Source organism: Poecile atricapillus, chromosome 4 (assembly GCF_030490865.1).
Source record: "Poecile atricapillus isolate bPoeAtr1 chromosome 4, bPoeAtr1.hap1, whole genome shotgun sequence".
Lineage (NCBI taxonomy): Eukaryota > Metazoa > Chordata > Aves > Passeriformes > Paridae > Poecile > Poecile atricapillus.
Genome location: NC_081252.1, coordinates 48,486,067 through 48,510,147, shown reverse-complemented (window position 1 = coordinate 48,510,147; position 24,081 = coordinate 48,486,067). Strand labels below are relative to the sequence as shown.

Below are 24,081 nucleotides of genomic sequence, written 5' to 3'. Positions count from 1 at the left end.
GCATTGTGAATTTACATTGTTCACTCAGGATCCAATATTGAGGTACAGAAAAAGTAATGGAGAGAGAGAGAGAGAGAGAGTGCCCCTGACCAAAGGTGACACCTGTCAAACTGTCAAAGATATCAAAACTGGATTCAGTGATTTGGCTTCAAATTGTAGGAGTATAAAATGAACTTGCTCATTGCAAAAAAATCCCAAAAAACCAAAAGTAACCAACCAACAAAACAACAAAAAAAACCCCTAAAAAACCAAAAAACCTCAACTCAAATAAAAAAGTTCACCTTTAAGATTTACAGTGCTTAAAAGACTCCACAGAACAAAAAACTGTCATTTCATTTGAGATAAAATAAGTATGCTTAGGATTAACATAGGAAGGGATACTTAAAAGAGATTCCTTTGGGGAACAAGACAGAGTCAAAGAAAATTTTTGAGACGTTCTTATAACAAATACAACATAATCCTGCTGTTGTTTTATACATGATTGGCAAATGTACCTTCACGGTCTTTTACTTTTTGTAGGGTAAAAGACCAACTTGTTAGAATTCAAATGAAATTGTGATTGTGTGAAGAGTTAATATCATAATTAATTCACTTACCTTTTCTAAAACATTTTATTTTAAACATAGATATGAAAGACAATACTAAATTAATCAACTTGATCAGGTTCTGAGAAGGCTTTTCTCATCTTGTATTCATAAAAATGATCAAGTTTTAAAGAAATAATATTTGAATTAATGTTGCACAGTAAGGGTCTTTCTTCCTAATGCTTACCAGATTAACTTTCAGTTTTGCCTGAATGAGTAAAATAAGAATTCAAGGAATACTATAATGGCAGCAAAATTCAGAAAAGTTATATGAGGACTTTGATAAATGAGGAAATATAACATAAAAGTATAATTCAGAGACCAGAATCGATTGTTATTTAAATTTAATAATTTAAAATTGCATGACCCACGGCTAAAGATTTGTCAGCACAAATGCACTGACATATTCTGTACCTGTTTGCATACCTAAAGTTCTCTGAATTTACTATAATGCAGTTTTTCAAACCCTTGAAATAATTTGAAAATTGTCATTAATATTTAATTTGAAATAAAAGTTTCCTTGTTCTTACAATATATTTTTTCTTCTTTCAAAATCAAAAAAAGTGTAGTTAAGTAGCAAGAAACTTGAGCTCTTTCTTAATCTACAAATCTTAAAATTATTTTTCACAAAATGATTTAGCTTTCTTTAAAAAGCTCAAATTTTAAAGTATACGATTATGAATCAAAGGCACATTTGGATAAATTATTTAATGCATATAAATTGAAAGTTTGCAAATCTGTCACCTAGACAATACAAATTTTTGTCCCAATCCAGTAACAAGATTTGTGAAAGTGGACTCCTGAGCTCATCCAAGCCTTCAGTGGTACCAGCAGCCATGCCTGAAGCCCATTCCAGTGCTCAGCCAGACTAGGTAATTTTATACTTGCAGGCATAACTGATGTCTTAAATCACTTTGAGAATTGAATGCATCTTAAATGAGTCATTATAGCTAATCTGAAAAACAATCTGCTCCTAGGTACCAGCTATTCTGGTGATAATAGATGCCTGATTACCTTTGTACAGTGTGATTAAGGTTAACTTAGACACTGTTGAAACAGGAGGAATAAGACTGCCAAGACAAGGAGCAGAAAATAATCACAGCTGGTTTTTTTCACCTGAATAGAAAATAAATAGGCTTTGCAGAGCAGATGTTCAAGGACAAATTTTTGGCCACAACTTTTAGGCCTTAGTTGCTGTCATCTTTAAGCAACCTTTTGTACAGAAGAAGAAAAAAAAAAAAAAAAAAAAAAAATTGATTCAAGTTTTGCTTAACTGGTTAGCTTTTAACTGGGCATTGGAGAAGGATCTTGCCTTTAGTTATTAAAACGTATTTTAAGCACTGTAGTCCCATATTGCTTCCATAATAATAAAACCACATTTAAAAATAAATAATTTCTGGTCTTTATTGTTAAGAATATTTTAATTATCCAGATGTAGAGCATTGGTTTGCAGAAAGCAATGACATGTAGAGTATTTACATTTCTTTCTCTCCAAATCCAGACAAGGCACTCCCTTTTTCCAGTGTTTCTTATGGCTGGGGCAAAAGGCTGTCGATTTCTTATTTTTTTAACCTGATTTCAACTCTCAAGTGATTAGTGCTAGCCAAGTGTACATCCTCAAGTGTTAATATAGAAAAATATTTGTCTATTTTGGAAACTGATTAATAAGCCCCCAGAACATAAAGATGTGCTAATTATAGAAGCATGAATATTTTCTTATTCTGTAAATGTAAGTAACATAAGGATGCCAAAACCATTTCTTACTATCCCATCCTAAATTATGTAGGAAATGCATCTGTTCAGTCACATGAATCCTTATTTTCGCAAGGATTGTCCATATAAGCACCTTTCCAAACACGTACAATTTGTGGCTCCAGCAACCTTTTGGTCACATGATGCTATTTCACCCTGACCACGAGATATAACAGTGGCATCCTAAATTTAGGATGGAGGTTATTCAGCTTTATGCTCTTCATAAGCCCAAAATACCAAGTACATCTGCATATCAAAGGCCTTCATGCTGCACCCTGCAGAATGGTAGAGAAGCCTTTCCATAATGCTCTGTGGAGAATCCTGCTCTTCCTTGCCATGCCTGTATTCAGTATTCTCTGTCTGTGAGCATGCAGGTGTGTGCTTAAACACAGGGACATGTCCTGTGCACAGGCATTCCACTGACAAGAATGGGTTTGGTTATCCAGAAGTGAACCTTCATTAAATGTTAAAGAACTTGTGCATGAAAATATGCACACATAACCTCTATTTTATTTAAAATAATAGCTATTATTTATTTTCACAGGAAATTCCAAATGACACTGAATTTTAAATACAAATGTTGTTTAATATTTTATAAAATCTTCTCATGAAAATTTAAAATGTCCTGATTTCTATAATGACATATGATTTCTATAATTCTGTATGAGTCATTTCCACTAGGACTATCAAACGATATGGATATCCCAACATATTGTGACACTGTTTGAAATCGTTTGGTTGAAATCCGTATAAAGCTGAATGAACATGAGTGGACACGGTTAGTCTGTACACAAATTTTCTACCTATGAGCTATATCCTGTGTAGTTAATATCTTTTACAAATTCCTTATCAGGAACCAGATCTAAACTCATGTCTCCCTGCCCTGCCTTTCTGTTCCCACTGCCCAGGTCTGCATATGATGTGGTGTTTAACTTTACAGTCTGACTCTGATGCAGTCAACTGTTTGCTATAGTTTGTTTAAAAATACCACAAATCATTCCATAATATAACTAATCACCCTTCCACTCCTGTTTACATACTATTAATAAACACAACAAAAGAAGTTCTCCTTGGAGACCAAGCATCTGGAGTCCTTGGAGATCTGCAGTTACAAACTACAAAACGGGAATAAAATCTTTGAAACAGTCCATTACCATTAAAAAGTAGCTCCCTGAGTTTCAAGTGCAGAATAATTTTATTCCTATAGCTAGTCTGACAAAAAAAATCCCCAAACAGAATCCAAATCAAAACTATAAAAACAAAAACAAACCAAAAAAATTCCCCAAAACCCCAAAACTACAGTCTCCTTTATAGACAGAACACCACATTGTGGATTTTCAGAGATCACTACATAGATTGCTGCAGAGTATGGGGAGCTGCAGAGTGTAAAACTTTAGAAGAGAATTGTGTATGCAGAAACTTTAACTTCACTTATAAAAAATTATAAAATTATATAATAAAATGTCACTTGCATATATGTTCAATATGACACAGTCATCACAGCGAAAGTCAAAAAATTACTTGCTGAAGCTGAATTAACACATAATATCTAACTCCTAGGAAGTGGCCCACACTTCTGCAAAGCCAGGTTTTAAGAGTTCCCCATATTAGTAGAGAATCCAAAATTTAAAAGGGATGTTTAATACCATAAAAAGTGAAAAGGTGTCTGTGTGCTTCTCAGGATCTGGTAAAATGGGAGATCACCTTCCAGCATAACGTGTACTTATTTGAGAATTTGTGCTGCTATGTATGCAGTGACAGAGTGCAGAACTCTCTATTTGCTATAGTTATGCACTGATGATAAATTACAAGTGAATTTATTTTTGTACAAGTGAACAATCCCAAATGTAAATGTTTATTAGAACTTCTGTTAACCACAATCAAAGGCATTAGTTAGCTTACTATTATTGCAGTGCAATAAATGACAGGTGGCCTCTATTTTACTTTTTATAGACTTGTTCTAAACACATATTTATGCTAACTACACTTTTTATTTTAATATTTTATCCCAGATTTTCTGCTGGTCTGGTAACCAGAAGCATTTCAACAAGTGAATAGATGGAGCAGGAGTTATTCTAAGACTTTTCAGCATAGGCAAAATTTAGAAGTCTAGATTTCTGTGCTTCTTGAGGCAGAGGAAACAATAAGTTCAAGAGGGAACTCTTGATAGTATGTCAGGAGTTTCTAGGACATCCGAGCATGTCTGCACATGTTGGTGGCTGGAGCATTATGAAGAAGAATTCTCCAAAAGATGGAAAACAGCAAAAGAAAGAACCATGCTTCTCACAGTTTTGTGTATCTATGAATGAATATAGCAGGAGGTTCCTTGCCATGTCTGAGCTCTCAGGCCAGCCCTTCCTCACCACCTAGCATGCACTGGACTGGCAGAAAAGTGTCTGCTTGCTCAGAGGCTCCCCTCTGACCCTAAGCATCTGAAACCACCTAAAAAATTTTGCCTTAGAATGACATTCTCAGATCAGTAGGGTAGTAGGTACCTTCAAGAGGACTAGGATGACTGGATTTAGACATCATAAATGAGCCACAATTTTTCTCTGGCAGCATCTTTCATGAGATTTAGGTAATGTCCTGAGTGATACCACTTCAGAAAAACTTACTTTCCTAAATAGCATAGCTCCTTTAAATTATTTTCTCATATGAAACCTCAGCTTATTGTAATCATCAGGAGTTAATAATGTGTTTTTAAGTGTGAAACTTCTAGTATTTTTTGCCACTAAAATGGCCTTTTGAGACCACTTCTATTTTTTTCTCAGTGTCTCTCACACTTTCTGTTGTACAATCCAAATAATGAATAGCACAATATTTTTTTATTTCACTTCCAATCTGGAATCACGAGAGAAGTTTAAAAAAATATAACCTTTGTACTCACCCCAGCCTTTGGTTTAGCTCCAGAGCTGGCTACTGAAGAGGGAGATGCTAGGTCAGGAGCATGGATATTAGAAGACAAGTTTGTTTGCGAGTGATTTACTGAAGCAACATCCACTCCACTTTCAGAACCAGATTCAACATCCTGTAGAAAAATATTGCAAGTCTCTTTAGTAAATTTGAATGTGAAATAAAACCATATTTCTGCTAAAAAATGGAAATATTTAGGCAAGCTCACTTAAAAACATATGCTTACTGTTTTTTTTTTCAATGTGGTGATTTGCTTTAGCTGCTGTTCTGAAATTATAAATCACTACTAACATCAAAGCTATCATTCCTCTAAAGAATAGAATGCAAGGTAAGAAAAATCAGTTAGGGGCTACAGAAGTTTGACATTTTTCTCCAATATTCAGTATTTCCTGTGTGCTCCCACCTTCTGCCTCTGCAGCACTGCAATCTAGAGAACATCTGTAAGCCATTACATAGATGAAATGACTTCACCATCCAGCAGTTTATACAATTCAGAGGTACAGTTCCTTAGTTTTTTTGAATCACCAGACACTTATCAGCCAAATACCATTTCTGGTTAAAAAGCCCTTACTTTTAATGACACTGATTACATTCCTCTTTCTGAGAATAAAAAGAAGATATACAGTATGTTTTATTGTTGAGGAAGTAAAAATTTAGCTCATGCTTGATTTACTGTATAGGGTGAGGGCAAGGGATTATACTGTTTGCAGATAAATTGTGACACGTATCTGGCAAAGACCTGGCTATGTGTAGAACCAGCCATATACTTGTCAGGATTATTAGCTGAGGTGCAGCCTGCATAAATACAACTATGCAAAAAAAAAATCTCCTGAACTCTTAATCCCAGAAAACACTGCACAGTCTCAGTTTCTTAATGCCAGGTTCCTAGAATAGGTGAGATACGGGACAAAAATCATCTCAGGGGTTCTGCTCCTGAACTGAAAAGATACAGCACCCATTGATTCATTAATTCCAGTTAAGTCTCTGGTCTGCCAAGCCAAAGCTGCCATTTAGACAGGTGCCTGCCTCTATGCCATGTATGCCAGTGTGTGGTGTTCTGAAAAGGGTTAGAAATTAGGGACAAAGCTGGACTCTAGGTAAGATCTTGTATTTGAATCAGATATTTCCTGCCAGTGCTGCCATGTGAAGCACTGGGAAATGCAGCAGAGCCTTGGAGCATTCTTTGCAGCAGTCAATTTGGCTACAGCTGCTCTCAGAAGTTTCTGGTTAGCAGAGCAATGCTGCCACAGTTACCCAGGTTTTTACATCATACTCAAATGATTTCTTACCATAAAATAAATATGACCCTGAACTCACTACCTATATATTATGAAAACCAGATATTTTGATCTTCTGGTCCACAACAATCAAAGGTTCAAAAATTCCTAGGAAATCATTGTCCACAGACAGCACATATTCCATGTTTGATGCAAGCTGTCTTTCTGCAGGGCTGTTTTGCAGCATGGGAACAGGTACCATGTCTGATTATCAGGCAGGGTTAATTATACACATTGCCTCCACTCCCTTTATTGCTGTAAGAAATTAGCTAAAGTTCTGGCATGGATTGGTGAGATATATAGAACAGATGTTAACATTGTATTTCAGGTTTCCTGTGTCATCAGTGTTTAAGGAGCTACCGTGAGAACATTGATATTGAGTGGGAAAATGTATAATGATGAAAAGTGAAATTATGTGATTTCCTCTAAAAATGACACATTATATAATTTTCAGCTGATCAAACCCAGTGAAATACAGCTTTTCCCACCTACAGACCACTCACTTAGCAAGAATGAAGCCTGGCTTTCAAAGGAAAAACTCCTTGTTATTTAAAAGAAAATATCACTACCCAAAACAAATTTTATGAATGCTAGTCTAGAGATCTCGGGGCAGTGTTTCTCAGGTTTCTTGAATTGAAAAACAGCTGCAGCACATGTGGGTGAAATTAACAGGAAGCCTGCACAAAAATACCTTGGATCAGCCATTTCATGTTCTTCAGAGTTACACGTGTAAACACTTAACAGAAAAAAAAAGAATGCATCAGTCATGTTTGTGAGCTGTCCCATCTCCTTTTGGATTCCTCTCAGCAAAGAATGATCCTTTAAGCGAATAAAAAACCCCCTACATTCAGTAATTCAAGTTCTGCCCAGGATCTTACTTTGAATGGCCAAGGACTTTTTGCCTTCCCCTAGCAGAAAAGTCTGTAGCTCAGACTTACTTTCAGTTCTATGTCAAATGACACATACTCATGTTCCGAGACTGGTGTGACCCTGAGCCTGTGTTGACTGCATTTACAGTAGGTGATAATTAGAGATTCAGAAGTTTTCTGTATCCTGTTGATCTCCCTTTGTTTTATCTGGGAGTTCTTAAGCTCTCATTTATGAAAGGATGCCAAAAGGAAATAATGGATGCTTATATTATTGTCTTCAAAACATGTATATATACCAAAAGAAAATACCAGTGAAATTATTTACAAAAACAACTTTAGTTCTAAATCAAGGAAACAAAAAATGTGAGGAGTGAAAGAAAAAGGTGAAGCAGAAAAGATTCTATTTGGAATAATTATTAAAAAATTGACCAAACTGGCTTACAGGTATATGCCTCCTCTTGTATGTTGGGGTGCTGGATGGGGAAGAGCCTGCACTAAGAGCATTTTCAATATCCTGGTCAAGCTGGTCCAGTTTCATAATTAACAGCACCATTGAATCCAGTCGTGAGCGATCCCGATCTTCTGTTATTTCCTATGGAACAAAAAATAAAACTGATAAATCTGAAATGGTATTAGTTGGAAAGAATAACCTTAAATTATGAAAGCTCTGTTTCTTAATTTACCAGGAAAGCACACTAAATAATAAGCAGAAATAATTAAAAAAAGAAAAATGCTGCTTTGTGTAACCATCTTACTGATGTACTGATGTATTAATACTGATGTATTAATAATTTATATTAATATTTAATATATATCCATTATAGCAATTAAATTTTTTAAAAGCACAATTGTTTGGAATAAATGCATCATTACCTGGATACACAACATTTTTAAACAGCTACAGTTTCTAAATACTCCTTCAAATATTCACTCCAAATTTATTAACTCGATTGTACAAGTACAAATGATGAAGGTTAACCTGCGATGGAAACTGGAGACAAGTTCAGAGAGGCCATTTTCCAGCTGAGGATAACGCCAACTTCTTTTCTTTGTGGAACTCTTTAGTGTAACTATGTTTTGTTGATTTGTAGCAGAGATCTCTCTTGGTTGGAAATTTTTGATACACATGAGGTACATCAGGGTAATAGTGAACACAGATCATAGTTCCTCTGATTGGAAAGAGAGCAGGCTGAGGGGATATTCACTTCACAACCTCAAACACTTAGTTTATGCAGCTAATTTCCCTATATTCCCTAGATAAAGGAGGCAGAGCAGATCCCCCAAAGTGCAAAATCTTCGATTAGACGGACTAAGTAATGCTCTCAAGGAGTTGTCTCTTTCCCTTTCTATATAGAGACTTAACACAAAAGTTAAATAACTAGCCTGCCTCAAAATTCAGGGCTATGAGAACCCCTACCAGTTCCTGTATGGATTTTCATAATTTGAACTTAGAAAATACAAAGTTGCATTAGCTCCTTTGAAATAAACTTTTGTAAATCCTTCTCAAGAAATGGATGCAAAGATGTTACAACTGCATCATTGTGCCCAAGAAATAGGCAATATAAGTATCCAGATTAGCCTTTTATTTTATAGCAACTAAACTGTTTTTCAGGCTATACAGAGACTTCTGTTGTTACGATTCCATTAGCAGGATTTTTGTAGACTGCTTCAAAGGCATTGCAAAACTTGAATTAAATGATTCCTGCTAGAATTAAAGGATATGTATAGATAAAATAGTCATATAAATACTCTACATGATCTTTAGGTGAAGACAGATGTGTGGTTACTTAACCAAATCTTAGAGAAGTAGAAATACAAATCTGTCAGTCCATAGCAGAGTTATTCACAATGTACAATGCAAAGGTTAAACCCAGGGAAACTGTATATTTAATTTTGTGTTACAACTTGATATTTTGCATTGTGTTTCAAAAAAGCTGCTGAATTTAGATGGTCCTCTGATGAATCCGAACTGAGTTTAGAGTCATTGTGAGAGAACATCACCTCAAAATACCTTAGAAATCATCAAAATGGGTTAAGTTTCACCTTGTTTCAAATTGAAATCACAACGTCCCAAATTGTCACTATTACCACTGCACAGATCTTCCTTTTAACTGATATTGAATTGATACCTGAGGTTTAAAAATGTCAGAATAGCAATTTAATCTAATCTGCATGGGTACAGAGAGCCCAGTGGAGCAGCTGAGTGTCTGCTAACAGAGCAGACATGACCTTCCTTGTGTCGGAGCCATGTTTGCCATGGTGAGCAAGATTGTCGCCAGTTTATACATCCAGAGGATGCCAGTGCTGTTACTAAACTAGCTTTCTACACAGTCCCCTCAATGTGTTTTTTATTTATATTGGTTTTGCTTGGAAATACACCACTGTAAAGGCTAATCAACCTAAAATTGACACTGGATTTAAAAATCATAAATTCATTGCCATACCACAACAAAGGCAGTGGTGGTGGCTGGGTGGGTTTTTTTATTTTGTTTGTTTGTGGTTGGTTTTGGTTTTTGCTTTTTTCTCAGGCTAGAAAGATATGACGCATTTCACTCAAAGACCAAAAAAATAACTGGAATTTTCCCCAAGCAAATTGTTTGTTTCATCCTGCCAAAATAGTATCAACTTGCTTTGCATGCAGCAGATTGAGAATGCTGGAGAAGAATCTGCTGAAATGAAGAGGTGGCAAAATATTTCTCTAAGTGATACTCAGGCTTGACACAATGTGCTAGAGTTGCAGGGAAATACTGCTTTCAGAAAACAATAATATTATCATTATAGAATTTAGCTATTCAGTTTAGAAGTCCTAACTTTGTGGTTCTGGCTGCTGTTCACATCAACATGAGAAATTTAACATTTTAACTATAGTTTCTTCTTGTGCAACTTACTAAATGCCTATTTTGCTGGGACACTATCAATTTGTATACATGAAAGTCTGAGCATTATACAAAAAAAATTAACACATAAAATAAAAAAGCTAACCTTGAGCTGGAAATTCATCACAACACATAGAGCAAATATTATTATGAGATTAATTTATGTTTAGACAGTTTTGCCTTGATAGTCTTCAATGAATTTCCAAGAGCTTTATAACTTTCTCATCTTTTTTGTATCTCCCTTTTGTGTATATTCTGAGATTGTATTACTGAAGTATGATACTGTCTATAGCCACAAGATATTAACAATTAATTTGGTTTCTTTTGAAAACACAGTATTACCTTTGCTTCCAGTCTTTCATGTTATTTCCCACTGATAGCTATTTACCTTCCAAATTAGAATGCAAAAATATAAATCACATTTATAGAATTATCTAGAAATCCTATCTTTACCATTAGGAAGTCAAAACATGGGCATTAGAAGGTATCTGGTCAAAGAAAACCCTTACTAACCCTTGATTTCTGTCTTAAGGCATTTACATAGGGCAACTCAGGCATACATCACAAATATAAAAAGTAGGTCAAACTCGAGATATTATTTGTCTGGAGATTTTATTTTTAACATGTCTCCACACAAGGAGGAAATAGTTTAGGTCATGAACTGGAAAAAACAATATTTCTTTTAATTTGTATCCTCACTGGTGTGATAAAGAAGCTAGTTAAATTTGAATATATCCATATGTTTAGATCAGAAAACATTGTAACTCTTCCTAGAATGAAGGATGCTTGAATTACGCCTAAATTATAAAACCCCAAATGTTTTTACAAGGAAAACAGCCTACAAGTCTTGTTGCTATCATCAGCAAACAATGCTAATAGAAGGAAAACGTTTTTTGAGAACATGCCTGCAAATAAAATTTAGCCAATTTTTTAGTCGCTTATGTGAATTTGGATCTCATATTATTATTGATAAGAATAACACTGCATTTTTTTCCACTTTGTACTCCCTTGTCTTCAAGTGCTTGTATGTCTTTTTACTACTAAGTTTCCCTGTGCAACGTGCAAGAAGACTCGTCAATTTCTGAATATAATATCCTCTGTACATAATGTTATAACTTTTATTTTGAACACTTGATGGATAAAAAACCCTGTATGAAGACAGCATTAATCAGAGTATCTCTAGAAAGAACATACCCCCTCCTTTTTATTTATGGTTTCAATAATTTCATACCCATATTAGCAATACATTACAATTACTTTGACCAACTCAAACAGAAGAGAACAATTAAAGAGTATGACCCTAAATTTGGATTTAATACATCCATTCTGTTTTATCCAGGCACAGCAAACTGGAACTGGATGCATTTCACTTCCTTACTTTCTTAAACCCTGTATTTTTCCAAGTGTGTTTTTGCCTTTCACCTCTAGCCACTGTTTTACACCATCTACAGAGTCCCTGCTGCAGTCCCTTTTTCCACATATCTCTCTTGGCTGAGTAGAGCTGAAGCAAAGGGTACCTTTTGAGAAGGGTGTAGACTATTAAGTATAAAACGTATTTTAATTTTCACAGCAAAAATTTTGTACAGAAAAAATTGTTTTTTCTCAAAACTGAGCTTGAGCTCTCTCTTAATACCCTCAGGGGCATTGAGTCACTCCCCCCTTCCCTGTAGGTTCTCTCTTTGAAAGCATCTGCTGATTCCAGACTGAGCAGACCCTCTCAGTGCAGCCCCCTGTGGTTAAGGAGGGGAGAGAATATCTCACTCGAAGCATCCCCTTTCTAGGGCCATCAGGGCACCACGTCCTTCCTGACACTCTTGTGTCAAGTTGCTCATAATTGCTTTGTGAAGGAAAACTTAGATTTTAGAGGCAGGATTTTTACACAATTGACAAGGCGAGCTGGAGAGCCCACAAAAGAAAGGGATCATTTATGGAAAGAGCTGGCTCAGTTTTGCCTGGTATTCTTGATCTGCAGCCAGCTGGACCAAGTTAAAATCATATATTAATGCTATATATTTCAGATAGCATTAAAGTACTCATTCTTGTCTTTTCTTGCTAAAAATACCCTTTTTGAAAGAAGAGAATTTTATTGTATATCACTGATTTACTACTATAAGGGTTTTCATGGTAAGAAACGAATGAAGAATGCAAAATATGCAGTTTTGAAATTGGTCTGATGATTTTTTACTAGCAGATATGCAAAAAAGTTGTAATTTTTATCCTTTTACATTGGACTGTAAAAAAGTCCACATACGTTGAAAAATACCTAAGAATTTTATCTTTCTCTAAAATTTAGGCTATAGTGTACCATATATCTGCCCATGACAGGAGTTATGGAACTAAAGGACCTTACAGGTCCCTTCTAACACAAGCCACTCTATGATTCTATGACTGCAGTCCTATCCATTACGGGAGGGATTGCTGGCAGAGAACATTAAAACACAAGGTAAAGCTTTCTGTTCCTTTTTGACATAAGACACAAGGCCTAGATACCAGAAAAATCACAGTACTATTATAAATCATATTTGAACTAATATATAAAGCAGACTGAAAAAGCAACAATGTAGGCCTGCTCTCGTGTACACCCCACAGGTGAGGAGACATGCTCATATATTCATGCAGCTATTCATCTACTCATTCACACTTGCTGGTGAGAGAATAGCTTTTCTTCTTTCTCCTTTAAAGAACTTTAGATCACTGACCAGTTTATCCAAATATAAAGTGTTCAATTGCACTAGTATACACGTGCTTTTTAACTTCTGTTAAACACACAAAAAAGTTGTTTGTAAAAGTGAAGTCTTCAGAGGACCTTGATTTCTATGTAATGTCTTAATTTTGATTTTCACTACCTCAGAGAAATGTGAAATCCACAAAATTGCATATATTTTTTCACAAAATGTAAAAAAGAAATTTCAATATCCTCAGAGAAATATAAAAACACAAAAATATTAGAAAACCAATCTCTGAATAACATGTTGTCTTAACAAAACCAATGCCTTTTCTACTTCTAAGCAAAAAATATGTCTCTTTCAAGAGAGAGAGGAGGAGGTTGCAGCACTAGAACTGAAGTGCAGCATCTCAATTTGCCTAACTTTTCCTAAGGTCTTTCAAACTCATGCTCTTCACAGATAGATTTTCTTGAACTTAAACTGATTTCTATTGCAAAACTTGACATTTTTCACGTTCAAAGCTAATTTAATCCAAACAAAAGCTTCCCTTTGTAGTAATTTCCTTTCTACAGCTGTTTTTTTTTTTTTTGGCTAAACACATACTCAACCCATAGACCATTTAGTATTTTTAGGGTTTTATTTTGCATTCTAGTATTCCATGTTTCATGTCAGCTGAGTAAACTGTCTAGCAGAGATGATGTTTTAATAACGAGATTTAGTAATTCACTATTGATGAAATGGAAAATCACTCAAAAACCTTGGTGCAAAACAATCTGAGGAATCATTGTTGCACAGCTGTGTTAACTTCTGAAGTAGTTGTTCTTGAAACAGAACAGCTCTGTATTAAACAAAGTCAATAAAGATCACTTTCTAGCTAATGCTCTATTACCATGGGCAGCTATTAATGGAAAACATAGAATTAGCACACTGCCATTACTACACTAGAATTATACCAATTCTCCCTGTAATATTAATGCAAATAAGTGGTGGCACTAGTTCCAAAACTTAGAGAAGCAAAACCATATGTAAAATTAACCAACTCATAATGGTACATCTTGTCTAATGTAGAAGATAATTATCCTATACTTTCACTACAATTTCATAAATGATGTATGAAATTCTGCTCTCTGTCTTTGGAGTTACACTTGATTACAGTAAGCAATCTGATGACATCCAGCTCCCAGTAAGCATTCCTGATTTAGCATCATATCAGGATTATAACTACAGAAATTTGCCAAAATAAAATTCCATAGAGACACAGAACACAATATGAATGCCATTTCTGTTCACTGAGTGGAAAAAGGTATCATTGAATGTAATGCAATCAATCATGCTCTTTCCAGCATAAACAAATTCAGTTACTTTTGAGCTTTGTTCTTCTTGATATTTTCTAAATTAGCATTGTAATTATTCTAAAATCACCTTTTATGACAATACTTTAATGATTATGACTTACAAACTAAGCAAAAAAACATATCTTTACCCTTGGACCCTATTTCTGTTTGCAATGAATGGAAAGACTTCTGCTTTGTGGAGAATATTATGACAGTAATCTGAATACTAATTATCAGACTAGAAAAATACTGTAACTAAATAGAAATGTGATGTGAATGAGTGATAGATAACTGATATTACATTTCTTATATTATTGAAAAAGTACCTCAGACATAGAAATTTTGTGCAAAAATCAACAAGAGAATACTTCAGTGATCTTGTTTCTTTTCTATCATACTATAAATCAAAGACTGAAACAAGGAAAACTGGAGACCATTCTATTAATAAGCAATTAAATCAGCATCAGTGGCATGAAACTTAGCTTTGATATATGTATGCTGGCATGCATTTTACAAATACAGCAATAAGTAAATTGATTTGTGTACTTACACTTTATATGTCTTTATAATTTAGTGCATTTCAAACATGGAAGCGAGGAATTGTTTACAAATGGAAAGAAAACCAAATAGTTTCTGTTTTGCAATGCACTGAATACAGTGCAAAGGGAGTGGAAGAAGAAGAATGAATATAAAACCTCGTTTGTCTTACAGTTTACCAGTGAAAACATAGAATCTAGGAAATGCTTGATATCTATTTAAAGTCAATTCAATCAATCAATATCAATCCGATACAGGTCGTGATTCTATGGTTGCTTTAATTTTCCCCAAATTCCTGGTTCTAACAAGTTCCTATTCTCTTATCTAATTTCCCAGGCTACCCCTCAGTTCTCCTTGTACCAGCACTGGTTTCCACAAAGCTCCAGAAAGCCACTGGGGGTTCAGCTGAACACAGTCCCTGGGAAAGAGGTAGTGCCTATCAGGGTCTTCTGTGCAACCCTACAAAAGTCAGTGCTGGCCAAGGAAGACTAAAAAAAACAGGACAAAAAGCTGCCCTGAATTTTATTTTTTCTTGCAAAAGCTTGGGATTTAATTGCAAAGTACGAACCGATCACTTAACTGTAACCTTGCTTTTTTGATGGTGAGGTTAAGCTGATTTTACAGATATTGTAGGGTCTTGACATCTTCTGCAATGTTTTTCTTTAGTGTACCATTACAAAGAACTTAGGGACTGTGTACATTAGTATTTGCTGAGGGCCTCAAAGAGAGGTGTACTCTCAAAAAGCAGCAGAAAACTACTGTCCTCTGCCTCTTAATTGACCCATTTATCCTTTAGCTTTGTGAACCTATGCAGCTGAAGAAATGCCAGAAATATTCTTTTATGTCAGAAGTTTGTAAGAGAACATGATAGCATGAGAAAAAACCCTTGTTAATTTTTTATATTCAGAGGAAGAAGTTTAAGTGCTTTGTTTTCTTGGGAAAGAGCTCAGTCTTTCCCATGTGAAAACTGGATTGTCTCAGTGACAATTACCTTCTTACTAAATTACTTCTGCACGGTGAGATTTAAACTAAGGTTACTTTTGTATCACAATTCACTGCACACTGATATTTATGAGAGCTGTAATTGGCTGCTGAGGAAGTGGTAGCAGAACTCTTGATCTTGAATAGTGATAAAATTTTTGTTTGTGAATAAGGTGTTCAGGTTTGGGTTAATGCCCAATAAACTTAAATGTTCAGAACTTGCCTTAATGAAAGGGTTTCAACAAAAGGGTTACAAAATTAGGTGTTCATACCAGACTTAGTTTAACTACATGGAAGATTAGTCACAAGCAAAACGAGCCCCCCCAAACTGGGATTGGGATCAAACATGTTGGGAGTGGAAATGTCGATCAAGGAAATATTTTTTCAGCCATATTTAGAAAGATTCTAGATCGCTCAAAAAGAAAACTATCATAAAGCACATTTGCTCTTTCACTTTGAATTCTTAGCAAATAATAATGAATGGCAATAAGAGGTTTTGAGAAAATAGAGAATCAATGGAAGCTGGATCACCCTTTATATGTCACACACCATATTTTACAGCTGTTTCCTCAAATAAATAACCGAGATGCTGCAGTCATGCAAGCTTTTCTAAAACTCTGTAACAATTACTGCACCATCTCTGCAGAGATTCTTCTGAAGAGCTGATAATGCTCCAAATTTGGTAAAAAAATACTAAAACTCCCTTGTTTACCTCAGTGTCATGGGGTTACTTTACCTTTAAGAAAGTTAAAGTTGCTGGGGACTGCCGGGAGTCTTTTCTCCTGACCAATTATCGGTCATTGCTGAGAATTGACAGCAGTTTTAGCCATTGAAAAGTGGAATCAACTTGTGAACCCCACCTTAAAGTGTACAACCAGAACTCTGTGGTTCTCTTTGTTTTTCTGGCTGTGAAAGGTAGCAGAGCTTCGGCTTCTCGGTCTCTGCCCAGGCCACGCGGCTGGGCGGGGGCCGGGCTGGGCCTGCCGTTCTCCCGGCCGGGAGATGGGGCCTGCGGGAGCTTGCTCCGAGCCAAGCCGGGCCAGGCCGGTTCCTGGCTTGGCTGCAGGTTTTGCCGTGATGGAATTTACCAGAAACTGCCGAGTAAAGAAGGAGAGGAGCTCTGGGCCCGCAGCAAGCAGAGACGGTGACCATGCTCTCCAGAGCAGCTATGAGGAACTTTCCATCGCAGACAGCTCCAGCTCCTGTTCAGCAGAGATCACCGAACCATCTACAAAAGCTTGGGCAAGATTTTAATTCTTTCTTATCCAGATGAGACTTGCGGATTAATCTTTTTATCCAGAGAGAGAAAAAGAGAGTGATCAACATGAAAAAGAGACTTTATAAACTACTAGTGGCAAGAAAGAAAAGAAGCTTCAAGAAAGGTAGAGAATTAAGAAGATGCTTTAATTAAGCTGAAATATCTTTCTGTTAAAACTATGGGGATGGACAATGAAGTCCTGAAAAGAACTCCTTTAATTCATGATAGAGTATGGGGAGGAATAGAGTGTTCAAAGTGTAAATCTGAGTAAAAAGTAGAGTAATTGTGGTATAGTGAAGTGCTGAGAGATTTGAAGCCTTGAGAGGCAATGAGAAAACTGTTTTCTAGTGAAGCTCACAGAAACAGATGAAGAATACTTTTTACCTTTGAATAACTTATCCTTAAAAGTGCTATCCTCAAACTCATGACCTATAACACATTTCAGAGTGATGTGGAATAGGAGGGGTGGGCTCTGATAACAGCAGCTCTGAGCAGCTGATATCAAAGAAACGAGAAACTATAACAAAAATAGTTTTCTTGTGAGAAACTCTATAAATTAACAGAAAGGAACTTCTGTTTCTCTACAAAGACTGATAAAAAGACTGTAAAAGGAATTAAGAATTGTTTAAACCATCAAAAATTCTAAAGTTTTTGTCTCTGTTGTCATGTGAACAAAAGAATGGTGGGCAGTGAGAAATGAAAAGGTTTTTCTAAAAGTTTATTCTGGTGTTCTTATTCTTGTAGTTTGTCAATAAACTTTCTTTATTCCTTTTAAGTTTTATGCCTGGTTTGCTCTTGTTTTAATCCATATCTCACAGCAAGAAATAAATAATTCATTTTTTTCCCCTTTTGTTAATTACTGGTTCAAAACCACGACACTCAGACACCCCTTAACAGCATCTGTCTTCTGTACATTGTTGTCTGAAATTCATCAAAGCTAAGTTGACCATGTGGTAAGTGGCTGACTGGAATTTTGGAGAAGTCTGTGGTTCAGACAAGGAATTCTGCTTTTCTTTATAATATATTCAGCTATTTCATGTATGCCTTTGAAATATGTTTATGCACATTGGAATTATTCTAGCTATTAAATATGACTTAAGGGGACAGATCTGTGCACAGTGCCCATCATTGAGGGCTTGCTCAGACACACACACTGGCCTGTAGACCAGCCTTTAGGGTTCGCTCTCCATTCACATCAAAGGACAGAACCCCTGTAACACAGAACCAAAAGACAAAGCCAGTCTGAAAGCCTCATTCTTCTGCAACTACCTTCTTGAATTTTTGAATTCATTCTCCCCTAAAAGCGTGTGGCTTATGTTTCTGCCATTTACTTTAAGTACTCATTCTCCTATCTTAATCCTTAGGAGGCCCAAAGTTGCACCACATAATTGCTACTTAAGCAATTTTTCCATAGACACGAATACATTTTGTATGAGTGCTTTTAACATTCACTGTTTCTTTCAGCAGTAAGTCCAGCTTCTCAAGACTAGTGACAATTTTAATCTGAAATCATCAGCACTTACTGCTTGAAATATTACACAATAATAAATATTACACATTTAGATACTCTGTTGATGAGCTAACAAGAAAAGTCATAGAATCATAAAATATACAACTGGAAGTGATCTTGAAATGTCGTATCATCTGTCTCACAATGACAAGGCTGTCATACTTGATGTATAGTTCTCCAACTCTACTTACAAACTACCAAAACTGCCCCAAGCAAAAAAGGTCTCATTCCAGTGTTACCTTCCTTAGTACTAGAAATTTAATTCTAACATGGAATCACAATCTTTCTCTAGCTTGAACTTATTAATTCTTATTTTTACCAATTTTTGATCTGCATGGAAGACTTTACTTCTCTTTGGAAATGATACTGTGTTCCCTCCATCCCCATATTCAGGTGCATTCCTTTCCCTCCACAATGCAAGTGCAAGGACGTTCTTCCATCTCTAGCCATTCTCATATCAATTCTTTAATCTCTCTTGGCCTCTTCCTGAAGACCAACTTGCAAAACTCTCTGCCTTCACTGCAGGTGAAGCTGATGTAAAAAGCACATCTCTAGGAATGGAAAAGCACACTATTCTCAGGGATTTTTTCTGTCGTGACAGCAAATAGATGTCAATTGAAGCCATTTCTCCTCCCAGCATTTGTGAGGTCAAAACTGCTGGCAGCTGACTGAGACATGGAGGTAGCAACAAGCAGGTGAGCTGAATGATTGATTGCCAGGAACGACTCTGGTATAGCCAAACTTTTCTTGGAGAGAAGTTCTGCAGGCTCCATCCTTGGAGGCTTTCAAGACCCAACTGGATAAAGTCCTGAGAAACCTAGTCTGATCTCAAATCTATTCAACAGATTCCTCCTGAGGTCCCTTCCAACCATTTACTAGGGCTATCTTTAATTTTTCCATTGCTGGATGGAAATTAATTAGTATCTACAAAATTTACTGATGAAATCATGTTTGGTAGAAAGTATTATAACTGAATGCAGCTAAGCATTTTGCTCAGTGATTTACCACTTCACTGTATTCCACTTTGTGTTTGTACTGCTGTTGGATAGGTACTGCACGTTGCCTTCACACACAGAGTGTACTTGCCAGTCATACCCTGGAGCCATACCTTCCAGCAAATGAATTATACTACTTTGTATGGTAAATAATCTTCTTTAGAAGATATGGAAAATACCTTCAAACCCTAATAGTATGGTATAATCTTTTTAAAAGCACCTGTAATTTATTGCAACTAAAGTGAAAATTCAGCACCAACAGCTTTCCATGGGAGCTATTATCACATTGTTATTTTCTTTCACAACATAGCTCAGACATGATCAGTATTGTGTGACATATACAAGAACTGTTTGATAATTTTCACTTTCTCTATCAGCAGTAATCAAAATATATGACTCCAAATTGTATGCATCAGCATTAGAAGGAAAACTCAGGTTTTCTTATCATAAAATCTAAAAATATCTCACGTGGACGTACTGATGTGAGGAAAAATATATTAAAGGAAAAAAAGAAATACATAAGTAATATCAATGTGAGAGATTATTGTGCATCATACCTAAACTCTTAACCTTTATGTAAAAAACATAAGAGGTGTTTACACTGTCAATCAAGACAGTAATAAGGAGTAACTGAGCAGTAAATGACAGCCTGAGCTGAAACCTGAGCCGAAACCTGAGCCCCTACCCCCAGGGAGATGCTAAGTAGCGATGCCCTAGCTGGACTTGAGTCCAGCTGAAACTTGGTTGTGTCCACAGCATTTTCCCTTTTCTTCTTGTCCCTGGAAGTTTCAGCCAGGCTGCAGCTGGGAAAGACATTAGTGCTCAGCTCTGACAGCCTGGAGGAAGGAAAAGCATTGTGCCCTGCTCTGGACCCAGCTGGGAGGTGAGTTCTTGCCTCCCAGCTCAGCCTACAGCACCTCTATGCACCTGCACACCTCTCCTCTGTTTTGGGCAGCTGATGACTGACAGCTTCCTTTCACAGCTGCTGTCTCCAGGAACAGAGCAGCAGAAGCGCCTGCAGCTCAGGAAGGACAAGCTGCTCAAATTGGGTTCAGTGGGTCAGCCTGTGTCAGTGCGTCTGTCCACAAAGGATGCAGCACTCTGTGATTAGGAGCTGTGCAGTTCGAATGGGAGCTGAGGTTAGTTGCAAGTTCTAGTTTCGACTAACACCCAACATATTTATATTGTAAATATGCCCGCAGCGCTGCAGGCCATACACATGCACCATTACTTATACAGGCATATAACAGATGGGAAAATAAATTCAGAAGTCAGTGTTATTTACCAAGTCAAATAGGAGGTTTGAGTTCAAGAGTTATCACAAAGAGGCAGTAGAATACAGAAGATAACCATATTTGGGCCAGGATTAAATCACATATTTTAACTAGTGTTCAACAAACTTGGATTCAATTCCAAACTCTTTTCCAAAATACTCGTTGGGATAAACACAATTTTATAAGGCCTGAGAGAAAGTAGCATTCAAGACAGGAAGACAAAAAAGAATATAAAATTCATAATTTTGGGCTTTCTGTTATTTTTTAAAAGTTGCCTGACATTTTCTGTGATCAATGCAATGTTCAGATATAAACATCAAAGGAGGGATGTTTTGAAAATAGTGAACATTACCATTTTGAGTGGGTGTCCAAGAAGACTGTTAGCTTGAATATGTAGCAGGGGAAATTTACTCTTCTGGATTTAATTGTATCTGTCTGGGAAACTCAGCATGGTGTAATTGCCATGTCTTACTGGCATGAAATCCATATCAACAGCTCAACTCAAGAGAAGTAAATAAAAACACATTTTTTTTCAAACATTTTCAGAAATTCTAGCTGTCCCATAGCATAATTCATCCATGTTTCAGGCCAGTAGGAAAAAAATCTTGATCATCCCCTACTGGAATGAGCCCACCTGACTAAACAAATCTTTAATGATTCACATGGTCTGGCTGAAGGGACAGTTGGGCTAGGAGTAACACAGATTGCAAAAGCTCTAAGACTAATAGGCAATGATCACAAATTGTGGCTTTCTAATTCAACCTTCCTACCCTCAAGTGAATTCCACAACAGTGTTCTCCTTTTTAAGGAAGAGATCCCAAATGTAACGAGAATTTCACAATGAACTTCCCTTTCAGGTCCTCAGTTTGAAATACAAAACAATGTTTCTGCAAAATAAATGTTTCTCATGAAGCATATTACTATCAGAGTCTCAAAATTTTGAGAGCATGGTTTTTCAAAATGCTGAAGGAAAATCCTTTTTCTAAGTCTATTTTGACTTTGCCTTATTGGCTCTTTGAGTTATATGCTCTACGAAAAGTCTGTATTGTGTCATTTAGAGTATTACTGACATTTGTGGTTTATTAATCATTTCATGATTTAATTGCAGAAAGATTTAAGTAGAAAAATTGGGTGTTTCTGAGACGAGCTGCCAGTTCTCAAAGGCAACCACAGGATTCAGGGAAACACGGAGGCTGAGAGGGACAGGTTGGTCAGCGCTGTCCATAGATGAGTCAGTTGGACTGGCTATAAACTGGGCACTGTGGGCACAGGAAGAAAACTCTTGCCAGGTCCAATGTGCAAGAGGGACTTACAGTCAGTCATATCTCTTGTGCTCTGAAATTAGTGTCTGATTTAAACTTCAGATGATTAAAAACTGAGTGGAAAATCAGTGAGTAAAGCAGTAAAAGGTAAATGATCAGTTAGCTCAGTGACCAGGACATTTAATGAAAAAATTTAGGTCTCTGCAGTATTACTTCCATTTCAAACAGTGCAAAAAAGTTACTGTAATCTGTAACTACAAAACGATGGCACAGATTATAGTAGATGTTAGAACTGATCTAAGTAAAGGATGCAAAACATTCTCTCTACTATATATGAGCATCATGGGAAGGCCCCTTCCAGCTCTTTGAAATCCAGATATCAGCTTCCAAGGATTCATAATGTTATATTTTTGGATCTTTACTGGGCCTATATGGTGTTACCATTAAATAAAAATGATGGCACTCTAGAAAATCAATGCATATAGAGACTGGTGCTAAGTAAAAGTGGGGAAACTATTGTAATTCTTAGCAGTAATAATTATTATTAGTAATTAGGGCTTAGCAGTAATACTAAGGACTATGTTTCCTGGCTCTTAGTTATTTAAGATTTAAGAGAATGATACTCTAATTGATTTTATAAGATTTATAAGATTAAAGTGTAAGAAACTGCAGAAGATAAGAATGATCAAATTTTTTGCTGTAATTATGAAGTGAGATTTATAAGTCCAGCAGTCAACTTGGTCTGATTTTCACAAATCCTCAGCTTTTGTTTGGATGGCATTTTCAGTTGTTCAACCCTTCCAGTTAACAGAATAAAATAATGACTGAAATAATAACCACTGAAATCAGTGAGACTAGTCTCTGAATGTGATCTGGTGAATTAAATTCAGGTGGATGGAATCAAGGTACTGACAATGGAGGCACCATCATGATCAGCTGCATGGAACAGCTATTTGTAGAACTGATTCAGTGAGTGTTGGTAAACTGAATTACTAAAGAATAATGAAGAATTACCATGGGATAGGAAGAAGCCTGTAGGCATTAATTTCCTATCTGCATCCTATCCAGCTTGAGTGGATTGCAGTAAAGTACATTTTAATTATTTTAAATAAAATTTTATACTCATATATCCATAAATGTTAAAGCCTGGATAATATTTTGCATTTATAATTATATTTGCATGAAAATGTCTGATCGTTCTGTTTTTCAGTATCTTAACATGCACAAGTACATGCCATTTAAACTGTTAACCTTTTTTTAAAATCAAACAAAAATAAAGTTCACACACTTTTATTTCAGCTGGATTTTTCCAGGTGACTCATTCCCTTTTGAAGTTATGCAATAGACAGCCTAGGGTATATGGTCTGTTTCCATGTACAGAAAAGAAGACATGATGCAGTAACAATAGCATGTCCTCACCAAAAGTTATAAATCCACCACAGAATGGAGCATACACATTTGTTTAAAAATATACCCTAAATGGAAGCAGTTATATAATTTTTTAACTTTATTTTCCTTTATCATAAAGTAATGATTTGTTGATAACAAGCTGAAATGCCCCTCTTAATTTTAGACTCAATCTGTTACTTTTCTGGGTTAAAATCTGACTAATTTTACTACGATTTACCCCTCAGAAAAATGAATATTAGAAGACTCCCTGCACAACATAGTGACCCTTGGTAATGGGATATTTCTTGAACAGATTTATTTTTTTTTCCCCAAACATATATGTACATATATCTCATACTTGGTACTTAAAAGTGCAAAAGTAACACTGTATATTTTTGTGAAAAGAATATCTGCTGGTCAGATCTTTGAAAATTGCTTAAGTCAGCAGACCAATACTTTTTCTATACCTATTATTTCTATGTATGTCCATAAGGTAAACAATAGCCATCATCTCCAGTAAATGTGCTGAGGAATTAAAGAAATGGATACATTCTTGTTTGAAACTTAGTTATTTAAATTTAATACTTCTTTACTGTATGATTAA

General features: G+C 35.9%; 1 protein-coding gene across 2 annotated transcripts in view; it reads right to left on the bottom strand.

Moving 5' to 3' along the window:
• The window catches only part of DLC1 (DLC1 Rho GTPase activating protein), a 214,387-nt gene that overhangs the window by 157,136 nt on the left and 33,170 nt on the right, over positions 1-24,081 (bottom strand). For both annotated transcript variants that reach the window (XM_058837757.1, XM_058837758.1), the window contains exons 3-4: positions 7,838-7,987; positions 5,224-5,364 (exon numbers count right to left, since the gene is read on the bottom strand). In XM_058837757.1, the coding sequence (XP_058693740.1) occupies positions 5,224-5,364; positions 7,838-7,987 (291 nt within the window). The remainder of the gene's footprint in view (positions 1-5,223; positions 5,365-7,837; positions 7,988-24,081) is intronic.